Source organism: Pseudochaenichthys georgianus, chromosome 6, assembly GCF_902827115.2.
Source record: "Pseudochaenichthys georgianus chromosome 6, fPseGeo1.2, whole genome shotgun sequence".
Classification (NCBI taxonomy): domain Eukaryota; kingdom Metazoa; phylum Chordata; class Actinopteri; order Perciformes; family Channichthyidae; genus Pseudochaenichthys; species Pseudochaenichthys georgianus.
This window is the reverse complement of record NC_047508.1, coordinates 34,900,483-34,913,930: the sequence shown is the minus strand read 5'-3', so window position 1 is coordinate 34,913,930 and position 13,448 is coordinate 34,900,483. Positions and strand designations below refer to the sequence as shown.

The following is a 13,448-nucleotide window of genomic DNA, read 5'->3' as shown; positions in this document are numbered from 1 at the left end:
AAATTAATGATCTCTATGTTTATCCCCGCAAACAGTAGGCAAGGCCATTGTATATGTAAAACATGTTTTTATTACCTAGTGTAATGTGTAAACCCAGTGTGGTGTACATTAAAACACGCAGAGCAACGAGTAACATTTACAGAAGCATATATTTAGAAAGAAAATCCATCCATCCATCCATCCATCCATCCATCTTCTCCCGCTTATCCGTGGTCGGGTCGCGGGGGTAGCAGTTCCAGCAGAGAGCCCCAAACTTTCTTTTCCCTGGCGACATCAACCAGCTCTGACTGGGGGGTCCCAAGGCGCTCCCAGGCCAGCGAAGAGATATAATCCCTCCACCTGGTCCTAGGTCTACCCCTTGGTCTCTTCCCAGCTGGACGTGCCTGGAACACCTCCCTAGGGAGGCGTCCAGGTGGCATCCTAACTAGGTGCCCGAACCACCTCAACTGGCTTCTTTCGACGCGAAGGAGGAGCGGCTCAACTCTGAGTCCCTCCCTGATGACCGAACTTCTCACCTTATCCCTAAGGGAGACACCAGCCACCCGGCGGAGGAAACCCATCTCGGCCGCTTGTATCCGCGATCTCGTTCTTTCGGTCATGACCCATCCTTCATGACCATAGGTGAGGGTAGGAACGAAAATGGCCCGGTAGACAGAGAGCTTTGCCTTCTGGCTCAGCTCCCTTTTCGTCACAACGGTGCGCTAAAGCGACTGCAGTACCGCTCCCGCTGCTCCGGCCCATCTCACGCTCCATTGTTCCCTCACTCGAGAACAAGACCCCGAGATACTTGAACTCCTTCACTTGGGGTAAGGACTCATTCCCTACTTGGAGTGGACAGTCCATCGGTTTCCTGCTGAGAACCATGGCCTCAGATTTGAACGCCATAAAATAAAATACAATTATTGAACCAAATCTTTGCAAGGCAAGCTTCTTTGTTTAACAACTTTAAACAAGGCAATTCAAAGTGCTATACATAAAACATAAAGCCTTAAAGAAGAGAACACAAGGTGATATAAAAAGACGCTTTAATAAGATACATGTAATATTTTCTTTTTTAAATGGGTGTTTACGTGTTAAGACTTTTCAGTTTCTTCTGTGATTGTTGTTTTATTGCTCGATTTTAATGTGATTTTTACTATATTTAATTGTTTTTTTCTTTTTACTACCTCTGTAAAGTGACTTTGAGCACCTGTAAAAGCGCTTACAAAATAAATGTATTATTATTATTAAGACAGATTAAACTGTAGAATTAAAAAAGGACCAAGCAAGAAAATACATTAATGTAAAGGAAAACATGTTTTGTGCCAGATTTTGCTATAAGCTAAATTCCATGTACAAACACTGAAAGCAATTATACAGACAGATCAAATACAGCCAAGTGCGTTACAAGATATAGTCCTACAGTTAATCTAAAATAAAATACAATGCAGGTGTTGCAAACAAATGTTTTGAGCCCTGATTAAGAAAAACAGAGTTATAAAACATCAGTCCGTCATCGAGCTCTGAAAGCCGCTGTGCTTCCTGTGAGTCATGGTTCAGACCTCTGGCCTCTAGGCTGCTCTCAGTCACAGCTTGACGAATGATGGATCCTAATGCTCCATCGATTTGCTCGTGGTGGAACATCTTTCCAAGTTTAATGAGAGCCTTGATACGGAGCAAACCCCCACGCACGCTGACACGTAAACAAATGAGTTTGGTCTAAGAGATGCACCACGCTTCATTTACAGCATGCCACATCAAAGTGTGCTAAATTAATGTTGAATTTGACGTATAGACACACACACACACACACAATCCACCACCACACGTCATTCGAGGTGGTAGATGTTTTGGCTTTGATGATGGCTTTTCAGTTCGGGTGGTTCTTTATGGGAAAGTGATCTGGCTGTCATGTGTTAAATATTCAGATATTGTGTGCACACATTGACAAGAAAAAACAGTAACACATTTTCTCACATTTCCACCAGCTTAGACACGCACACACCTTTGATGTTCATTGTTTTGAGTCAGGTAACAGGCTTCTAAGTGTTTACAGTGATTGATCACAGTATGAGTGTCTGGTATTTAGACAATGACTGCTCTCAGTATGCAGATTTCCACTCTTGTTGCTTCCTAATGGGATTCTTTCCACTCAGTCATCTTAATTGCCTCCCGCTCCATTCCAAATTGGCGTTTTGCATATTTGTTTTGGGTCTTTTTCTAAGGCTTTTATTTGTGAGTGATTGTCTAATTTCGTAAGTTTAAAAGATACTTAAAATAATTTGCCTTTAAAAGTATATCTGTAGTTCATGGTAAGTTAATTGCTCATAAAATAAACTATGCTACATTCAAAAGAAACTAATTTGATCGTTTTTTTTTCTCATTGTTATTTTCTTACCCATATTATAAAGATAAGTGTCTCGAAGGATTTCCACAATAAGGTAGCAAACACGCCACACCTTTACGGCAATTTCCTCTGAATAAAAGGGAGTGGAGAGGTTTTAGAGAATTACCCATTATTGTACTGCTTTTCCAACATCCAGACAATGTGCTCAGAGCCGTTGTGTCCTTGGGCAAGGCACTTCACCTGAACTTGCTCCTATGGGTATTGTCCACAGTGACCATTGCATGTATAAAAAATATGTGTAATGTGTTTCTGTAAAGCGCTTTGAGCACTGGAAAAGCGCTATAATAAATGCAAGGAATTATTATAGCCCTAAACACTCCTTCAACATAATAGGAAAGTCTGCACTGGGAACAAAATAAGCAATTTCAAGCCTTTTGGCCCATGCAACTTCAAAAACATAATCAACTCATTTAAAATTAATTTATTGATTTGTTGCACCTCTTATAAAACCCTTAATTTCTGAAATGAACTTCAAAGAGTTGAATTGCAGTATGCAGTATCACGGTGGAACATTTTGTGAAATAAATTAATTGACTTGTTTTCCTGGAATTGGATACCGGTCTTATCTGTTCAATAAAATAAAGTTACCACCAGCAGCCATTTGTGTTAGCTCATTATAATGTGTCCTTAATGTGACACATCCAGGACAACACTGTGTCTGGCCATAAAACACTACGCACCTGTGGACAAAGCAGGCGAGCTGTATCCCTCTGCTTCCAGCTTTGATGCTAAACTAAACTCATGTCATATACGTCTTCTAAAATGTTGAACTCTTCTTTTAAAGTACAATAAAAGCCACTATGTGTATAATATGTTTACATACAGAATGTATGGAATTCCATTCACTATTTAATTTAAATAAAAAAGGCCCTTAACCCTTAGGAGTCTACCGTCATGCCGGCGTGATCAGATCATGTGACCTGTTCAAGCCGGCAGCGAATCAAAACGCCTATGGATACACCTGCTATTTGTTCATAAAATGTGTATATGGTTCATGCTACCTCAATCAAACTTTTACTTTATCATAGTGACATCCCAGGTGTATATTTACAGCTTTCAAAATGTTTCGTTGTGCATGTTTGTGTACACATAATATCATTTTCAAAATCAGTTTTTTCGTTTTTTGTGCGGTTTTGGGTCCAAAATGTTCAATGTCAAAATGTAAAAAATAACTATCAATTTATATAAGTGATAGATACCAAAACATTGACATGCTCAACATTTCTTAATGGGGTTTATACAAATCAAAAGTATGCGAAAGTGGCCAAATTAGCCCAGGGTTAAGCAACACATACTGCACGAATGTTCACAAGCATTGATTTGTTTTCCTAAAAACAAATTCTCAAGATTTGAAAACCACATTAAAATCCAAATCATAAAAACTCACCCGACCACCAACTATAACTCAATATTTGATCCAATGCCACTCCCCTTAATCTGATCCTGCTGTAACATTCTCTGACACCTTTCTCCACCCACGAGGAACCAAGGCTAACAGTGGAGATTATTTGCTGAGTGGGACACTGTTTGGCCAGCAGGGACGGCCCTTTGTCTCTTTGCTCTTCCCTCTGCCTGCTACACGTCTCGCCATGAGGGAACTGCCTACTGAGGAATATCTGACACTGTTTTGGCAACCGTCGTCCCTCTGCTGATTATTGAAAACTGAGTTAGAGAGATGGTTGGGGAAAAGAGGGATAGAAGAGAAAAAGACGGAGAGATAAAGGGAAAGAGAGACTGCTGGTGGAATGGCACAGACTCGGGTGTCTTTGTGGGACATCCAGAGGCAAAGCCATGTTATCTCCCTACTCCCAGACCTTGGTGTACTGCAGTATGAAAAACAGATAGTGAGGACGCTCTTTTAGAAATGACATGTTAGGCAAGCTGAGAGGGCTAAGCTGATATTCCCTATTTACATAGTTGATGAGGAATAATGTAAAACATGTTAATGAAAGTTATGACCTCCAAGAATGTAACAACGCTTGGCTTGCAAATCATTTAAATACTAGAAGATGGATGAAGAGTTTCATATCATGGACTGGCAATTTTGGCTTAGATAAGAGTCAATAAAGACGGTGTAACTTCTCTACACTGTTTAATACTCATATGTTAACATAACTATGAGTACATCAATTGCAATTTGAACTCTTGGGGATTCAAGCAATAACTCATTGGTTGGTAATTCAAAAGTCACAGCTCCCGTATTGTGTTTTCAGGCAGCAGCATCATCTAAAGTCCTTCCTTATTATTAGTTATCCTTTTGTTTAACTGTTTATGAATTGTATTTAAAGAACTACTTTACCAGAGAATATTTCCTTCTTTGCTGACCTTGAGTTTTGTGCTTCAGTGATGCTAAATTGCACTCGAGAGTGCGTCAGTACACTGTGGTATGACTGTTTGTTTACAGATCACACTTCTGACCATACGCTACCAAAACCAATCAGTGCGCATGCTACAGTATGTTTGGCCAGATGTGCAACAGTTTTCCGCAGAATTGGAAGTGAAACATTGCTTTTCTGCCTCTTGTCGGGTCCTCTTTAAAAAAAGTAATGGTGCTCGCAATTTAAAAGCCTTGTGGAGACTGGAGATTGAAAAGTCAATTCTCTTTTCCCCCACTCGGTTGGCCCGCGAAGGTACTTGGCTTGTGGGAAATCAAGTTCATTATAGAGTAACTCCACACTAGATTTTGGAAATAGTTACAGAGGTGTCTGGCAGAGGGTCAGAAAAAACACCATTAGTTTGCAGTGCAAGCCAGATAATAAGAACGGCTCTTACTAATCTAAAACTGATATTTGTTGTTTATTTTGTTTAATCCCTTTTAGAGTAATCACGTTAAATCATGTTGTGGTGTTTGGTTTATAGTTATATTAATTATTGAAAAATGTGTCAAAATGAATTTGATTTTAAATGAGTTTCTTTCTTCCATAGCAACCCAGTGAGTCCACAACATAAAGCCCTCCAATCACTGACGTTGCTATAGCTGCTGTGGTTTGTGTCCGACATTAGGAACCAAAGACCTCCCTCTTTCTGCATAACAAGGACGTCTTTTGTCCTATTAATACAAAGTTACCCGCCCACCTCAGATATGACTGTGATTGATTCCGTCGTTATGCAGGAATGCGCAAAGGTGAAAAAAAAGAGAAGAAAGACATTCTCCAGCCATCTATCGCGATGTGGCAAAACATTGACCCCGAGCACTCTATTCAACGATAAAAGCCGCCGCTGACACTTGGCAAGCTTCCTTCGCTTGGCGCATCACGTGTGACCGTGCGACAGGCCAATCAAGAAAATGGAGTGTGTTAATGGAGATGGAGGTGGTCGCTCTCCGCTGTGCGTTCAGTTGCCCCTCATCATCTCACCTCCTAACATATTGTTTTAGCAAACGTAACTGCTGTCACCAGGGGCGAGACGGATGATGTCTTACAGTTAATAGGCTCTAAATCAAAGCCGCAGCATGGACGGCCAATCACAAAGCAGGAAAGCTTTCACCTTAGACCTACGCTCAAGGTTATTATTGCGATTGCGGACGGACATAATTAGTTCCACATTCTGTCTCTTCAGATGCAGTTAATACTTTTCTCCTCTGCCATCTAAATCTCTTTTTTTACTATCTCAATTGTCCACCCTCTTACAGTCGACACTTTTCAACACTTTTACTTCACACTGGGCTCTTTTTCAATCATTCTCTGTTTAATCCACTACTTTGCCTGCCCTTTTCTCTCCACCTCCTCCTGTCCTCCTTCTGTACCTCTCACCTCCCTATCTCTGTCAGTCGCCCTCTACGCCGCTCTCTCATTTCCCCTTTTCTGTCAAGCTCAATAGTAAAGCTAGTCGTGACTCCATCTTTGTCTCTACATCAGTTTTTATCCTTACCTGCTATTTGCCCTTCCATCTACTGCCAATTTCTCCCTACCTTTCAACTTCTCTGCTTCTCCCTCCCCCTCTACCAAGGCCAGTCACAGGGTTTAATTAGCCTCCATTCATTTACTGAAGGCCATATGTACTTTCATAGGTGGTCGGTGATTGTCTGTCTATAATTATTTATCCATAAAGCTTTTCAGTAGCCGGAGGCAGCAAGTATTGATGCAACTGTGAAAGGAAGAAGACTAAGGAAATACTTGAGTTGTAGACAGGTGCTGAGCTCTGAGTGTGCGGCTTGCTGGGCGGTGCCATACCCAAGGACATGCAAGCCAAAATGAATGCCGATGCAAATCTATTGAAATTCAATTTCAAGTGCTCTTTGTAAGAGCACCGGGCATGAACATATTCAGGGGTGAGTGTCCTTTTGCACTCTTACAGACACTGAATACAGGGGATGAATAATAAATTAGTCACCTCAAGGACTATGGAGCTTGTCCCTCAAGAAGAAACCTACATTTGACCTGTTCTTTCAACAGGAACAGGACCGGGAGCATCTTACACTGCCGGGTTTGTTCGGATCAACTCGTATTTGCATCGAATTGCATTTGGTTGCATCACATTATCAAGATTATTTTGTTTACCCTGGCAGTGTTGTGCATCTTCTGTCTGATGGTTTGGCATGCAGTATAGAACCCAGGAATAGCTGTTGCTAAGGCAACAGCTAATAAGGATCCAAATATGGAATCATGAGAGTGAAACGGAAATACAAAGGACAATCTAATGAATTATTTTTTCTTAAAGCTACACTAACCGAGTTTAATTACTAGGTTGCCGAAAGCTTTCTGAACAATGTCAAAGAAACAAAGCACCAAGTTGTTTTGCCAACATGTTAGCAAACAATTGCCAGCTAACATATCCAGCAGAGACGGAGCAACATCAGCATTAGCCTGTTGCAGACATTTGAATCACCACCCATAGATTTGCTTAGTAATTTAAAGGGGCCCTATTCTGTTTTTTGGGGTTTCCCTTTCCTGTAGTGTGTTGTAAAGGGTTTTGTGCATGTAAATGGTCTGCAAAGGCTGAAATCCCAAAGTTCCCTCCAGAGGGAGTTTCTCTCCCACACACTCCCCCGCCCTGCCTGAAACACTTCCATTGGACTCCTTTGTTTACTTCCGCAAAATAATGACATCACTATACGTAACACTTGCGCTTTTATTGACTAGCACTGAAACACATTGCAAGTGAGAGGCTAAGGGGCGGGACATCTAAAATAGATGAACCACTCACATTAGAGCCGGCCAGCTAACCAATCAGAGAAGACTGGGCTCTGGTTTCAGACAGAGGGTGGAAAGAGGTTCTGTAGCACAGGCAGTATGAGAAAAATAAAGAACTTTTGAACATTAAAGCATGTCAACATATCACAGTCGAGGCACAATTATAACATCGGAAAATGAGCATAATAGGACCCTTTTGAATAGTTCTGCTATTAGAGAAATTATTGACTAATCAAAGCAGTATGAGAAAGAAAATCATTTGGACTTCATCTTCGTACAAAGCTGTCAGAGGTTCAAGTTTGTCACCTGGTGCTTTCTGAGCACAGTATCAGGCTGAATGAGTGAAAGAAAATAGTAATTCAGTCTAGTTATCAGACTACTTGAGCGTGAGTATTTCTGACAACCTGACTCTTATTATGCAGATTCTGTTCGTCTGGAAACTGCCCCCTTAGATTTTATAAATCGTGATTGAGACTTAATGTTATAATTCCAGGTTTTTCATTTATGTGCCTGATTAGACCTCCCTTACATACACCTTTATCATAATTTAAATACATTCACTTTGGTTACCTCAACTATGCCCTGGTTTACTTAAATTGAGCCAGCATAATTGAAAACATTTGAGTTTGTTTCCTACCCGTTCAGATTTCTAAACCTAAACATCTTCCCAAGTTATATCATTCTTACTCTAAAGTAAACTCAAACACACAGATAAATGACCAGAAGTCTGGAAAAAAGCAGCCAAGCTCTGTTTTACTTTAAATGGATTGAAAATCGAGTGGTGGAACCTTAAGTGCTTCAGCGCCCCCCTTTCATGGACCCTCTGCTTTTGGACTTCAGTCTGCCTCTGATGAAGACAAATGGCACTTTTCCCAATGGCTGCATAGAAGCTTTTAGAACTCTTCTGATGTAAGAACCAACTATTTGAGAAACTACAAAAGATGGTCTCCAGGATTGGACTAAGCCACAGTATCATACTGGAGATGTCACTATGACAGTGCTGTAAAGATACCTTCTCTGTATTGGAAATGAATACATAGCATAAGTTTACGTAAACAATGCCCTCTATTAGCCACATCATGTTTTAGCGTCAAATGATACGTTCACAATACAGATTTACAACATGGAAGGCGCAGACAAATGACATCATAGTGCTGATAGGGGACTTGTTGAGAAAATTAGCAAGAGAGAGCTGGATCTTAATCCCAAGAAGTCACCAATGACTACATGTCAGTGTCGTCTTATCTCTCATTACAAATTAATGAAAGTCAATTAAAGCCTGCTTCAACATCTTTAATGAATTCTGGAAGCTACTAAACATCATCCCCCGCTTTGTAGAACCAGACAAGACAACAAGCTCCGTCAGCTAATTTATTTCCATCATCAGAATACGAGCTGGTGAAACTCCGACAAACAACACACATGATAAATAAGTTTACCACCTCCTCGTCTTATTTGTCTGTCACACCTTTTTCAAAGATAACTGTACTGTTGCAACCTGTTCAACAAATGATGCCATAAAGTTAAATAAAACCACTGGATAAAAATGTTGTAGGTTACGTGATGGAAAAATCAACTAGTTCCAAATGATGAAGCTTTTGAACGTCACTCAGTTTAGATTAGGTTAAAAACAAGGGTTAGGGTTAGCAAGGGCCTTGAACTTGAGGTCATTGAACACTGATTACAAGTATTGTTTGATTTGCACCACTGTAGGCAGTCTCAAATCTACCAAACATTGTTTATGTGAAGGTCTATAACAATGTACTTACCTTCAAATGTGGAAATCATCTTAAAACGATTATAAAAGCGCATTTGTCTTATCACTTGTTAGTAATGTGAAAGCATTCCACATCTAACCAAGCTTTGTTCTCCCCCTCTCTGCTTCTCTCTACCTTCTCTGCAGATATTGACGAGTGCGCTGAGGGGAAGCACTACTGCAGGGAGAACACCATGTGCGTTAACACCCCGGGCTCCTTCATGTGCATTTGCCATACGGGCTACATCAGGATCGATGACTATTCCTGCACAGGTGAGTTCCTCTTCTGCTGACCTTTTGACATGCTGGAATCAAGCAGAGCAGGCACTGTTTTTATTCTAGCTTAGTGTGCTTCCTCTTCCACAGCAACCATGTTGTGAAGAAGGTTGGTAATAGACTTGAACTACTACAAATATGGAATGTAATTACCTGCCTTAATAGCGACTCTGGCACCTTGTGAGTAGGCAGGCACGTACAGTACTGCAGCTGGAAATAACAGAAGCAGTTTTGATCAATGTCTTTATATTTCTCTGTGGAGACATTTTGTCAAGGTGAGAGCATTGCAACCTTCACAGCAGCTGTACAAACTTTACAAATGTGTAGTCTAGATCAGTGGTTCTCAACTGGTGGGTCGCAGATGTGTGAGTGAAGAAAAAAAAATACAAAAAAATATTTCCTTTTTTTTTGGTGGGAAAATAGTCAAACTTTTATTTTGAAGGCCTGATTTTCTAACGCTGTGCATGCAGTAGGCGTTGGACTGGAAGTACCGGAGACCATGAACGGTTTTGAAAATGTCTGTCACGTAGTGCTCATCTTCTCAATAAAACATCTTTGCTGATGTTTTTCCGAGTCTTCTGGCCAATCAGAATCAAGATTCTTCTTTACACATCCATGGGTACAACTTCAGATACAAATGAACACATAATGAAATATGACCCCCAGTTTAATGATTGACAGGTCACAGAACAATGGGGGCTATCTACCCTTACCCACAATTTAAAGTAATTCACACAGACTATCTCCTCTTTGCTCTTCTCTCTGTGAGGAGCAGCACGCTGTCAGAACTAAGTGAAAAACAAAGAATGGCATAAAATATTATTAATATGTCGGGTAGTAATAGATTTATTTATTTTCTTCTCAGAGTGTACCAGAATGGGTAATTTATATGTTAGTATTTCAAAAAATCTCCTGGGGGAGAATCCCCCCAGACCCCCCTTCTGGGGTTGGGTTTTCAGCATGTATGCCTTTTTATGTTATACAGTTCAGCTTTGATTCCATCATCTCATTAAACCTTATTTAAAAGCATACTTTAGTTCTGTGAAGGGATATATGGGATATATGCACTGTATTTCACTTGAATTAATATGCTGAAAAGGGTATATATTACTGCACGATTTTTTGTTGAATAGATTTGAGTGGTTAAAAATGTCGGGTCGCGATCTATTGACTAAGGAAAAAGTGGGTCCCGACGAGGCCTGACCAGTTGAGAACCACTGGTCTAGATCAAATTAAAATTGGGTTTGGTCCAAGCGAGCGGGGGCCAAAGCACCCACCAATTTAAGCCGCTTGTCTGATTCGTCTCAGACAAAACATTACGTGTGTGTAGTTGAGATCAGAACAAAGGCTACGTTAGATCATTACTTTTGTCCTATAGGGCGCTGTTAGTCAGAGGAGAGAAAGAGGGGAAGCCCCCCCATACATTAAGTACATGTTCTCATATGGGGCTGTAGTGATGGAAAGATAGTCTGTAGTTTGTTCTCATATTGTTGTGTTTGTTTAAGGGTGGAGACGAGGTAGGTTTACAAATGCTTTTAAAGCATTTGTAAACCTACATTTGGGTATTGCCATCTAGAGATGATTTAATTAGCATCATCAGTCATACACTGGAGAATTATATTTGATTTCATTATGATAAATTCTGCAGCCAAGAGATGCACAGACTTCCCGGTAGAGGCAGCCAGACATTTAGAATTGAAACATAGTGAGTTATCATTGTCATCGGCAGTGTGAGGCCGAATAAGGAAGCTGTGTAATATAAAAGCATGCTTCGACAGAGAGACATAGCTATCTTAGAACACCTGTAAACCTTAGCCATGTGCTACAGCTACTCTCCCTCTCGTCCTAATCCAGACGGCACCTGGTTAGACACACTTGTCTTTGAGTTAGTCACCCTGCAATTAGGCACAGTCTTTTCATTTGATATGCATAGGGATGAATGTCTCATTTTGATTTGCTCCTATTGATCTTGCTCTGATTAACAGCACTACTTTAAAACACACACACTCACACAGACAGACACACATCACACACACACGCACGCACGCACGCACGCACACACACACACCATGTATACATCACTTCAGGGGACATTACATTGACTTACATGCATTTCCTGGAGACTTATCCTAACCTTAACCATAACCAACACATGCCTAACCCTAACCCTAACCCTTAATGATCAAAGCCACATGAGGAGGGACGCTTTTATTTGTTTATTTATATTTATTTTAAATTATTTTATTACCTGGAGGCCGGGAAACCACCCGCAGAGGGGAACTCTTCACCTCCCTGCCACCCTTTTAAATAAAAAACGGCTACCCTTTGGAATCTTTTAAACTTACCCGACCGCGATTTTAATGGTTTCTGTTTTTCAGTGACATCCAGTTCATTATATACGATTTTACTAACCCGGTGTGCCTTCCTTTATTTTATTATTATTAGTTAATTTTTACACTCCCTTTACTTTTGAAATTCATATTACTGGGGAGAATGTTTTAATTATTTATATTTGTATCATTGCACTTGTGTTTTAACTGCACTTACACTACCATGCACGGCTTTTACTAATATAACTGGATTCACTTTTAAATGGGCCATTTTAGATCCCCCTCTCATTTAGGGTGCTTTATAGATTCCATCGGGACAAGCTCCGCACACGCACACACACGTAGATACATCGATACACGCACGCACGCACGCACGCACGCACACACACACACACACACACACACACACACACACACACACACACACACACACACACACACACCTCCGGAGCCCTGCGCTCTTCCCCAACCTAATTCTAAACCTAACCAAGTCTTCACCCTAAAACTAATGATTCCCCTCATGGGGACCTCCATTTTGTCCCCATAAGGGAAGCCAGTCCCCACACGTGACTGTGTAAACAGATGTAGGTCCCCACTTTATGATTTAGCATTAGCTAGCTGCAATACAGGGACGATTGTACACAGAAAAAGTGTAAAATCAATTCCTGAATCGATTTCCTTTGTGTAGTGTACCTATCTCACTGCTTTGTTGTGTCAAAAAAACACAATTTCACAAAGATGTATGAATCCATACATTGTATTGCTATAAGCTAGTTGTTTGTAATTTGACACATTTTCACATCTGCCCTTTTTTAAAGTGAGTCCCTTTCTTTGTGTGAATACTTTTCTACTTTGAAAACTTCACTTCAGGACTCTTTGGAAATGGAAAAGTTTCTGTGGACTTTCTGCCGAGTTTGTGTGAGTCTTCATCCGGTGTGTGAATGTGCTGTGTGCATGCGATCAGGAGAAAGAAAGTCGATGAGAAACAGAGAGACGGCAGACCCATTTGTTCCTGATCAAAGTTGAAACCTTCAAAAGCAAACCAAATCAATCTTAAAAGATTGCGCTAATGATTCACACACTTTGTTCTCTGTCTGTGTTGTGGGTAATCATGGTAGTAGCCCTGCTTGTCACAATAGCTTCTTCCACTATAGTCTATCACTAGGTTATAGTAGATAAGACACAACTGTGCTGCGTATTACAAAACCGATAAATACAAAACAATACAAAACCGATAAAGCATCATACTGATTGATCGGTCACTGATTGATCGGTATTCTAAATCAGAGAGACAAACACAACATAGAAACGTTAAGAGCTGTAGAAAGTACCGTACTTTTCGGACTATAAGCCGCGACTTTTTTCCCCATTTTTTTTGTACAGCTAACGGCCACTAGGGGACCTCCTAAATCTATGGATTTTACAGGTAAAATTAACCACCTTTAACACTATGGGCTCTATGACCGGTCCGCGCCCGCCACCTTTAAGCGGCGGGCCTGAAAAGAGTGAGACATGTAGCGTGCCAAAGTAAAAGTGGAACCGAGAGACAGAACGAGAGCAAGACAGAC

The 13,448-nt window shown here is 40.7% G+C and overlaps 1 protein-coding gene across 1 annotated transcript in view; it reads left to right on the top strand.

The window, feature by feature from the left end:
• The window catches only part of nell2a (neural EGFL like 2a), an 86,317-nt gene that overhangs the window by 33,786 nt on the left and 39,083 nt on the right, over positions 1 to 13,448 (top strand). The window contains exon 13 of the mRNA XM_034086078.1: positions 9,422 to 9,547. Within this exon, the coding sequence (XP_033941969.1) occupies positions 9,422 to 9,547 (126 nt within the window). The remainder of the gene's footprint in view (positions 1 to 9,421; positions 9,548 to 13,448) is intronic.